Here is an 11,768-nt window from a genome sequence, read left to right on the forward strand (position 1 = left end):
GGGTATTTGAGAGAGTTCTTGCTGTCCTTTCCAACGCGGTTTTTATTTTTAAAATGCAATGCTTCATTCAGGAGGTACAAGTGTTTGAAATATTAGATGTACGGGAGGTTAAAATGGAACTTTCCCCAGAGCCATTTTAAGGTTACCATGGTAACTTTGATTGCTAGAAATAATGAAAATACTGATTTTCAACATTAAGATTTGTATTTTTTGTCCAGGACATGCTCAAGAGGCAAAATACCAACATATTTTATAAGATAGATGTAGAGACATATGTTACCCACATACTGCAGGCATATTTGTGGGGGGGAGAGGGTATGCTGTTGTTTTCAAGTGATGCTCTGGAGCGATCACGTGACGCAGCTGGTTCCCAGACACAGGGAACAGAAGAAGAAGGATGCTCTATCAGAGAGGTTAGGCCTGGTTACCCCCTTGGAAAATGAACATTTGCCCTAGCATACCAGGCTCGTGCCTTATGAGGTCAGTCAGTCCACCCAGTCAGTCCACCCAGTCAGTCAGTCAAAAACCTGATGAATCAGACTGCTCTCCTATGTGAAAAGGTCCTAAAAGATGCACGTGCAAAAGGGTAAACATATATAACAACAAAACGGACCCCCAGAGATTGGGTTAAAAGCACCCCTGAAATATGCACTCAATGTCAGATATGAGTTGTGTAAGGCATAATTAGCCTAAACCGATTATTCTGCTATGTGGTAAAATGTAGTCCGAAAGAGAAGAGCTTCAAATTGAAAACAAAAAAAGTTTTATTACATCAAGTTGTTTAAACACTCAAATGTTAAAATCCATTTAAAGAACCTCATAGTGGAGTGGAGAAGACCCAAAATGGTATAAATTATTATTCCTTAATAGGTATTAGGTCCTCTAGAGCTGCAGACGTATTTCTACAAATAGAATTCCCTATGTATCCTGTATGACTGATGCCAGGATAGTATTGCAGTGAATTTCACTATGCTGTAGAATAATGTAATTAGGCTATAGTACCCTAAAATTGGACTTAATGGTCCATGTGAGTAAATACTGATTGTATGGGTCTATTCCTGCTTAGAATATATGGGAGTGAATTGCTTAGTCTCACCAGAGGTACACAGTGTTAGGACAATACATTGAATTCCATTATACCAGCAAAGTATGTCATCTTGCCAGAAAAGTGTAAAGCATATCATAGATCAAATTAGCAATGCATGACATATGGTACAATACACTTTGAATCTATTTGGAAACAGCGTATTTATATTAATCCCCTGTGAGGTACATAGGTATCAAACAACGAACAATTGATTACTATGTCCCCCCTCCCTGGTGCCCCATACCAACTCGAATTCACGGGTGGATGAGGTATGTGTATAAATAAACATAGGTGGTAACCTTCTGTGGTAAATAGAGGATCACAACATCATAGCTATAAGTATACTACAACCGTGGGCTAACCAGTAACACCAGGCTATGAATGACTATGTTCCTCAACGATGTAGGAATCATTGTACTGTACCAAATAGCAAAGTTACATAAAGCAATTCCATTTGGACAGGCTGCCGTCAGGCAGCAAAACAACTCCCATGCACAGGAAAAAATCACGCCGGTATACAAGCCGTTTAGGTAGGGGATGCAGTGAAGCAGTCTGCAGCTCCCTCAGTGACGTCACTCCTGCATCGTTGCGTAACATAGTAATTCATAGCCTGGTCAGACAGTCAGGTCACCCCGTCAGTCAGGTCACCTCGTCAGTCACCCCGTCAGTCAGGTCACCCCGACAGTCAGTCAGTGAGTCAGTCAGGTCACCCCGACAGTCAGTCAGTGAGTCAGTCAGGTCACCCCGACAGTCAGTCAGTGAGTAAGTCAGGTCACCCCGACAGTCAGTCAGTGAGTAAGTCAGGTCACCCCGACAGTCAGTCAGTGAGTAAGTCAGGTCACCCCGACAGTCAGTCAGTGAGTAAGTCAGGTCACCCCGACAGTCAGTCAGTGAGTAAGTCAGGTCACCCCGACAGTCAGTCAGTGAGTAAGTCAGGTCACCCCGACAGTCAGTCAGTGAGTAAGTCAGGTCACCCCGACAGTCAGTCAGTGAGTACGTCAGGTCACCCCGACAGTCAGTCAGTGAGTAAGTCAGGTCACCCCGACAGTCAGTCAGTGAGTAAGTCAGGTCACCCCGACAGTCAGTCAGTGAGTAAGTCAGATCACCCCGACAGTCAGTCAGTGAGTAAGTCAGGTCACCCCGACAGTCAGTCAGTGAGTACGTCAGGTCACCCCGACAGTCAGTCAGTGAGTAAGTCAGGTCACCCCGACAGTCAGTCAGTGAGTAAGTCAGGTCACCCCGACAGTCAGTCAGTGAGTAAGTCAGGTCACCCCGACAGTGAGTAAGTCAGGTCACCCCGACAGTGAGTAAGTCAGGTCACCCCGACAGTGAGTAAGTCAGGTCACCCCGACAGTGAGTAAGTCAGGTCACCCCGACAGTGAGTAAGTCAGGTCACCCCGACAGTCAGTCAGGTCACCCCGACAGTCAGTCAGGTCACCCCGACAGTCAGTCAGGTCACCCCGACAGTCAGTCAGTCAGGTCACCCCGACAGTCAGTCAGTCAGGTCACCCCGACAGTCAGTCAGGTCACCCCGACAGTCAGTCAGTCAGGTCACCCCGACAGTCAGTCAGGTCACCCCGACAGTCAGTCAGTCAGGTCACCCCGACAGTCAGTCAGTCAGGTCACCCCGACAGTCAGTCAGGTCACCCCGACAGTCAGTCAGTCAGGTCACCCCGACAGTCAGTCAGTCAGGTCACCCCGACAGTCAGTCAGGTCACCCCGACAGTCAGTCAGTCAGGTCACCCCGACAGTCAGTCAGTCAGGTCACCCCGACAGTCAGTCAGTCAGGTCACCCCGACAGTCAGTCAGTCAGGTCACCCCGACAGTCAGTCAGTCAGGTCACCCCGACAGTCAGTCAGTCAGGTTACCTCGACAGTCACCAACACACACAGTCATACACACACACACTGTCACACTACTATGTAACAAGGAGTAATAGTAAAGTATAAATGTAATACAATAAATAAACTGTTATGTCAAAAACGAATGTTATTTGTTCTTATTAAAAATGTATTCCATATTCTTAAGTGGGGGCGCGGCTAGGTGGCGAGTAGCTTTTTTGGTTGGGCCAGTAGCTTTATGGGTAATGTGTGTGTATATATATATTCACAAGTTTCATCTTACATGTTTACATAGTTTTCTAAAAATATTATTAAAGTGATGTGTTATTTATTTTTGTTAGAAGTATTAATCTGTTAAATATATATATATATATATATATATATATATATATATATTTAACAGATTAATACTTCTAACAAAAATAAATAACACATCACTTTAATAATATTTTTAGAAAACTATGTAAACATGTAAGATGAAACTTGTGATTGATCTGACTTCCTTTAGCTCTTCCTTTATTTTGTTGTCACTGTGTTTAGCAGGACATGCCATATCCTTGCAGGGGAAAAGTACCCTAGCCAATCTCTTAGTTAGTTATGTGATAGAAGATGAGACAGGAGAAAATGCATTTAGTTCATGGGGGAGAGAGAAAAAAAAAACACACTACTATACTTCCATTAAGTAACAAAAAAAGTGCATTTTATCTTTAAAGATGCATACAGGCATACCCCGCATTAACGTACGCAATGGGACCGGAGCATGTATGTAAAGCAAAAATGTACTTAAAGTGAAGCACTACCTTTTCCCCACTTATTGATGCATGTACTGTACTGTAATCTTCATATACATGCATACCTGATGTAAATATGGCATTTGTAACAGGCTCTATAGTCTCCCCGCTTGCGCACAGCTTCGGTACAGGTAGGGAGCCGGTATTGCTGTTCAGGACGTGCTGACAGCCGCATGCGTGAGCTGCTGTTTGCCTATTGGGCGACATGTACTTACTCGCGACTGTACTTAAAGTGAGTGTCCTTAAAGCGGGGTATGCCTGTATATTTAAAGTGAATTTGGTCAAACTAAATATTTCTTACCGTTTAAGAATTTTACTTTACTTCCCCCTAACAATAAAAAAGAAAAAAGTAATGTGACAGGTAAAAATAGCATTGACAATCTAATAAAGGAAAACAAATCTATGCCTCCCGCCTCCATGTAGAATAACCAATTATTTAAAGCAACAAGGGAGATATTGATAAACTGTCAAACAATTATTTACAAACATGTTCTTCCAAACAAAAAGGCATAAACCACTTTGTTTCCTGCATATCAAAGAAGTCACGCTCATTGGTGTCAGTTTTTGATCACTTTGGGTTAAACACACTTTGGTCTGATCAAATGTACTACACTTTCAAAAATGTAAGCTCTGTGGAACAGGGGCTACTGTAAAATACTATGTGCAGGTGTGTGTGTGTGTATGTGTGTGTGTGTGTGTGTGTGTGTGTGTGTGTATATATATATATATATATATAGATATATATATATATATATATAGATATATATATATATATATATATATATATATATATATATATATATATATATATATATATATATATATATATATATTCCAATGTAAAAGCAGGATCCCTGTATAAAGAAGCCAGTAGCTGTATGAAGTTTCTTTATAAAATGTATTGGATTTACTTTCCTTGTGGAAGTTCTCTCTGGAAACTATCTCATAACTAGACACCAAACCCAACTCATTGCTGCATCGTGAGCACTTTCCCCCTCTGTGCTGTGGGGCTACACGTCTCCCCCATCCCTCTGTGCTGGGGGTCTGCGTGTCTCCCCCATCCTTCTGTGCTGGGGTGCTACGTGTCTCCCCCATCCCTCTGTGCTGGGGGGCTACGCGTCTCCCCCATCCCTCTGTGCGCGTCCCCTCCGGAGCTCTCTTTACTCACCGTCACACAGCATATCCAGGGCAATCCCCGGCACCCCCAACTCTGCGCTGCTCTTTCCTTCCATGTTGGCTGTCAGTGCCAACCAGCAGCATCCCGGTGTGACGTGGTAAAGCAGCGCCCGCACAGAGGCGCGTCACAGGCCGGGAGACGCGTCACAGGCTAGGCAGCTCTGGTGCGGGCAGCGACAGAGTTCTTGGAGGTCAGAGCTCAGAGGTCGGATTGCCAGGACTGCAGGAGCTGTTACTACATGGGCCCTAGCTGCAGTAACACCCGGGTCTCTTTAACCCTTAAAGAAAAAATTGTGTAACTTAACAAAGTAATGCTAAAAACCAAGGGCGCAGACTCGTCACCAAGCTGGCTTCAATGTGTCTAGTGACCACCTCAGGGCGTCCAAAATTAGCTAGAGAGCGGCTCTCAGGTCAATACACCACCACCGTAACAATGCCTTGCTCACAACATCATAACATAACATCCCACAGCACTATCTATGTTATCAATACTTGAAAACGAGAGGTAACTCTCAATGTATTACTTCCTGGTAAAATATTTTATAAATAAATAAATCTACCTGTATATTATGTGAATTAATCATTTTAAAAAAAAACAAAGCTAAGGCGCTCAAAAGAAATGGTGTGAACTAAAAAAAAATACTACCATCTATATCTAAATTAACAACATAATAGTAACATGTTATAGATAAATATATATTGTTTATCAACATCTAATTGAGAAAAAAAAATCATACAATCTATTGTACAATGACATTAAATAATAAATACATCGTTATCACACATCTATAATCATAGCTGCAATAATACATAATGTAACAACTACCAACAGAGTGTACATATCTTCTTAATATATAAAATCGAAAGGTTGGTACTAGCTGCGGTGAATCTGATTGGTCTGACGTCACCCAACTCCCTCCCCCCCACTGGCTCCCGGACGGAGGGGAAGCGCGGCGCGGCCCTCCTGCCCCAGCCGCCAACGCTCACTTCCCTCCCTCCCCGGCGGGGGGACAGGCAGTGGGCAGGCAGCCTCCTGCAGATGCCCCCGGTAAGATGGCGGCACACAGCGGACAGGCGGGGGTGGTATTAAGTCAGGAGAGATGGGGGGGGAGTTAGTAAGGAGAGGGGGGGGAGGGAGTCAGGAGAGAGGGCAGGAGAGAGGGAGTCAGGAGAGAGGGGGGGAGAGAGGGAGTCAGGAGGGAGGGGGGTGAGAGAGGGAGTTGAAAGAGAGGGGGGGAGAGGGAGTCGAGAGAGAGGGGGGATAGGGAGTCAAGAGAGAGAGGGGTGGAGGGAGTCAGGAGAGAAGGGGGGGAAGCCTAAACAGATGTGAAGAGGGGGGGGGGAGGGAGTTGAGAGGGAGGATGGGGGAGGCAGAACATTACATCACGGGCAACGCCGGGTATATCAGCTAGTTAATATATAAAATCGAAAGGTTGGTACTAGCTGCGGTGAATCTGATTGGTCCTCAGCCTCTGGCCAATCAGATTGGTGGCTCTATGACGTCACCCAACTCTCCCTCTCTCTCTCCCTCCCCCCCACCGGCTCCCGGACAGAGGGGAAGTGAGGCCCTCCTGCCCCAGCCGCCAACGCTCACTTCCCTCCCTCCCCGACGGGGGGACAGGCAGTGAGCAGGCAGCCTCCGGAAGGACCCCCTTCCTCCTGCAGATGCCCCCGGTAAGATGGCGGCGCACAGCGGACAGGCGGGGGGTGGTATTCAGTCAGGAGAGAGGGGGGGGGGAATTAGTCAGGAGAGGGGGGGGGAGTTAGTCAGGAGAGAGGGGGGTGAGAGGGAGTCAGGAGAGAGGGGGGAGAGGGAGTCAGGAGAGAGGAGGGGGAGAGAGGGGGGAGGGAGTAAGGAGAGAAGGGGGGGAAGCCTGAACAGCTGTGAAGAGGGGGGGAAGGGAGTTGAGAGGGAGGATGGGGGAGGCAGAACATTACATCACGGGCAACGCCGGGTATATCAGCTAGTATATATATATATTTTTTTTAATGTTTTTTATTAAATATGAGTTATAATTTTTAGATGATTTAATATATGCATTACTGTATAGGGACTAGCGGTTATATTCACACATGTTATCGTGTATTAACCCTTTATTGCCCTGATAGGTATATAATCAATTAGCCTATAGTTAGCTAGTCCTCTATGTTTATATCAGCTTTATATTCAGGGTATTTAACAGGTGCTACCTCATAGGTTATTTTTTGTTGTGTGTGTGTGTGTGTGTGTGTGTGTGTATATGTACATAAAAAAAATAAAACATTAGAACAAGTGTAGAATTAAAAAAATTATCTTTAAAAGACCAATAGAGGATTACAGTCCAGTTCCAAAATGTAATCCACCGAGGCGTCTGCAGCCCGAATAAGGGATCACCAATCCCTGACAAAAATCTGTAGAGAAAAGAAAACAAAAATACAACAAAATAGGAAGCGCTCTAACTAAATAAAGTTCAAACTTGAAAAGGGTAGATGTGGTGCAGCGTGAAGAGTCGAAATTGTTCCCAATTCCCAGCAGCAATAGATGTCCAAAATAATCAGCGCACCTGATCAGTAAAGAAAACAAACAGGCACACACCTAGTGTATTAACGTATAAAAAGATGTATTTTAAGGAACATGAACTCATTCAAATGAATCCAGACGGGCGTGGTCTAACTGTGTGGCTGATACTCACTTGGTGGATACCATAGAGGTTGTGTATGAGCTCGCGAGTCTCCCCACGATTCAGATTGAACGCGTTTACATTGGCTTGTATGGACTCTCGAATCACTTGTATCCGGATGAACATCTTTGCCAGGTGGTCAAGGGAGAAAGTTCCGATTCCGGTTCACGTTGAGGAGCGATGCAGGTGAATGCCGGGATCTCATGGTGTGCTGAGAGGACCGCGTTGTTGGCGATTGAGCTCTAATCTCATACACGCTTGTTTTTATATACCCTTTGTGAGTGGGCATTTGAATGAATTCATGTTCCTTAAAATACATATTTTTATACGTAAATACATTAGGTGTGCGTCTCTCTTCTCTCCTCTTCTCTCCTCTTCTCTCGACCAGGACCAGGTCAGAAATCAAAAAAAAAATCCTGCTTTTCATGCATGCCAAATGGCATGAGAGTTCCCAATCTGTGTATCCACAGATACTGCTTCCTCTTGTATGAATGTATGTCTTTATTTATATAGCGCCATCAATGCACATAGCGCTTCACAGTAGTAATACACATGACAATCATATAAATTCCAAATAATACAAATAACAGATCATGGGAATAAGTGCTTCAGACATAAAAGTAACATTTAGGAAAAGGAGTCCCTGCTCTGAAGAGCTTACAATCTAATTGGTAGGAGGAACATACAGATACAGTAGCAGGGCATACTGTTAAGTGCATCTGCAAGGGGCCAAGCGTTATGTATCAGGTTGTATAGTGTTAGCCACGGAACCACTCATATGCTTCGTTAAGCATGTGTTTTAAGGTGGGTCGTAAAGGTGGATCGAGAGGGTGCTAGTTGGGTATTGAGGGAAAGGACATTCCAGAGGTGTGGGTCAGACAGTGATAAAAGTTTAAGGCAGGAGAGGGCTTTGGGTACAAAGGGGGTAGAGAGAAGACATCCTTGAGCAGAACGCAAGAGTCGGGATGGTGCATAGCAAGAAATTAGGGCTGAGATGTAAGGAGGGGCAGAAGAGTGTAAAGCTTTAAAAGTGAGGAGGAGAGGCCGAATTTCAGATTACAAAATGAACACGGACAAATCTGAAGCCGTAAATCTCTCTCTTCCAGAACCAACCTGGAAAATGTTCCAATCTAACTATAAATATAGATGGAACTCGTCCCATATAAAGTATCTTGGAGTTAAAATAACAAACTCATACAACTCTCTGTACCAGGCCAACTACCCCCCGTTATTTAACCAAATCAAAAAGGACTTAGAATCCTGGAATAAACTTCAGATCTCCTGGTTTGGTAGGATCACTTCAACCACAATAAACATCCTCCCCAGACTCCTATATTTTTTTCAAACACTCCCTATAGACATTCCCATATCTGAGCTTAAAAATATCCAAGCCCAAATATTCCAATTTATATGGAATAACCGAAAACCAACAGTCCCAAGGTCGGTGTTATTATCACCCATGTTGGGTGTGGGTTTGGGGGTCCCTGACGTGATTAAATACTACCAGGCAGCCCAGTTACACCAAGCGGTGACTTGGAATAACAATCCGGCCACATCATGTTGGCTCGAGATAGAATCCCACTATGCGGCACCATTGCGCCTGTCGGCGATTCTGTGGGTTCGGAGCGGTAAGGAGAAAGGGTCTAGGAAATATGATCTGGGAGCATATGAGTGGGTGTGTCTCTTTCCTCCTGTGGCATGAGCAACAGCTACCCTGTGTCCCATAAGGGGATACAGGAGGAGCACCAGAAGGAAACTTAGATGGGCCCCAAGCCTTAAAGTAACCTTCCAGGGGAATTAATCATAGAAGAGAAATTCAACCGCTCACCTGTGTGTATATTATTACAGTCCTATAGAAAATAAGGTAGGTGGATTGAGGTGTAACATATATGACCACGAGATCTCAAGAGATATTGAGTAAAGAACCCCACTTATCTGCACTCTTTACCTAAATGATGGTAAATAACTCCTAATTGCCAATGGCTGCACAGAAATTCAATATCAGGGTTTGGAACCGACGAAAAACAACAAATTATTTAATACATCAAAATATCACACTCAATAGTTAAAATAGATGTTAAAATGTTTAAAATCCCCATGTGGGAGCGGGGGAGTGGGAACAAAAGAAATTATCTGATTGATTTACTACTGTGACACTGAAGTCAGAAATTACATTTCCCATCCTGCGTTCACATAGGTTTGCGGTGTAAATGACTGAAATGCAAAAATGTTGCTAATCCTATAAACGAATACAATGATGTTTAGGTTGACATCAACTGGCACAGAAAAAGTAACTGTAATGAATGTATCCGTTCGGACCTCAAATTTGCAACTGATGCACAAAGCCCACACCAATGCCCTATGATAGGTAATAAATGCCAAAAAGTCACTACTTAAGTAATAGTGGCCCCTGAGTACACACATCTATCATTGTGGTTATCATGTTATACAGTTTTATCTATCATAGTCACCCAAATAATATGGTATAACACAATATGCACAAAAAAGAGTGTAACTGATCTCTCGTTAGGCTGCCATAGAGCCACAAAATGGTGTATTATTAAAGCACAGCAGGATGTCCTGCAATTGAATTGTGTATGCATACACCGAACATGCACAGCCCAAATTGGTCACCAGTATATATGTTACAGCCCCTACCTATACAGATAAGGCCCGGGCCATAGAAGGGTGAGGCGATCCGAGCCGCGCTGACGCTGAGGCTCGCCTGCTGAAATCTGGGCGATTTCATGCCCATACAGGCGAGCCAGCGGGCATGATCGGAGCCGGGGGGAGGTGGTTGGAGGCGGCGCCGTGACGTCGACACTGCTGTGCTGGGATTGGAGGTTTTCAGCCGACAGCGCGCTGAAAAACAGCTTGGCGCTCGGCTGAAAACTCCAACTCGTCAGCACGCCTGCGGACGCTCGCGTGAGCCCCCTCTCAAGGCATCCTCATTGAGGATGCAGGGGCTCAGCGCTGAGCGTCCGCACGCCTCAGCACGGCCTGTCCGTCTATGGACTCGGCCTAAGGGTTACGGCGAACCCAAAACGCAGCTGGAGAAAGTGTACAAGCCTTGTGATGGCTAGTGTGGCTGGTGTGAGTCTGTATTGATCACATATGCCATATATGTCCTGCAGTAAAATTGTGTGTGCATACACCAAAAATTCGCAGCCTAATGGATCAAAGGTACATGTTGCAGCCTCTACCTATACAAAATCAGGGTTGCGGCAAACACAAACAGTTACTGGAGAGAGTATACGAGCCGTGTTGTAGATAGTGTGGCCGGTGTAGGTCCGCATCAACCGCATGTGCCGTATGTGGCGCCCTCCGCTCCTCTATGACGTCACTCACGTGGTGTCCGACCCGACATGTTTCGCGCGATTAACGCGCTTCTTCAGGGGGGAAGCCATTGGCAATTGGGAGTTATTCACCATCATTTAGGTAAAGAGTGCAGATAAGTGGGGTTCTTTACTCAATATCTCTTGAGATCTTGTGGTCAACCTTCCAGGGGAAGCAAGAAAGGAATGCACTGCTGTAGCAACTAACCAATGCAATAAATACCATGGAACCATATGCAAGTGTGATTCACTGTCTTGGGATATGGAAAAGTATCATCATGGACAATCCTAATACCACAGGATCCTCACTGACTGGAGGCGCTGCCAACGAATAATGTACCCTGTAAACCTGACAGAACCACCGAGCAACATGCTGCTCACAATCCGGTGCTCTAAAGTAATCCTCATTAGTCTCTTGTTAATAGGAAAAACAGTCCAAACGTGTACGTAGCGGTATGATATTGATCCTCTAATGTTAAAGTAAGTTATTTACTCACGGTTTGATGAACAGTGACGCGCATATAGTCCCGCAGCTCCGCGACTCGGCACATCACGTGTGGCCGGTTACTGATCTTCTTGGGGTGCAATAGTCAACTGGCATAACAGATAGCACAATACTGTTGAACTGCAACACACTCACGAACTACCGGATTTGTGTACTGTCCGGTGCATGTAGTCCGACTCAGCGCATCCACGTATAGCCGGTTTAATGATATTCTTGGGGTATAACAGCCAACTGGCATAACGAAAGGCACAATATTGTTGAACTGAAACACACTCACAAACCGCTGGACCGTCTCCTATCCGGCGTGCTCCCAGGCAAATTCAATGCAGAGGGTAGACATTCCAAACAGGAAAAAGAGTTGATAAAGCACCCT

General features: G+C 44.9%; 1 protein-coding gene across 1 annotated transcript in view; it reads right to left on the minus strand.

The window, feature by feature from the left end:
• COG5 (component of oligomeric golgi complex 5) overlaps positions 1-5,034 on the minus strand; it is a 457,324-nt gene extending 452,290 nt beyond the window's left edge. Inside the window, exon 1 of the mRNA XM_075599712.1 lies at positions 4,888-5,034. Coding sequence (XP_075455827.1) covers positions 4,888-4,951 — 64 coding nt within the window. The 5' untranslated portion in view covers positions 4,952-5,034. The remainder of the gene's footprint in view (positions 1-4,887) is intronic.
• Positions 5,035-11,768: the final 6,734 nt, after the last annotated feature.

The sequence above is a fragment of the Ascaphus truei genome, chromosome 5 (genome assembly GCF_040206685.1).
Source record: "Ascaphus truei isolate aAscTru1 chromosome 5, aAscTru1.hap1, whole genome shotgun sequence".
In the NCBI taxonomy this organism is placed as follows: domain Eukaryota; kingdom Metazoa; phylum Chordata; class Amphibia; order Anura; family Ascaphidae; genus Ascaphus; species Ascaphus truei.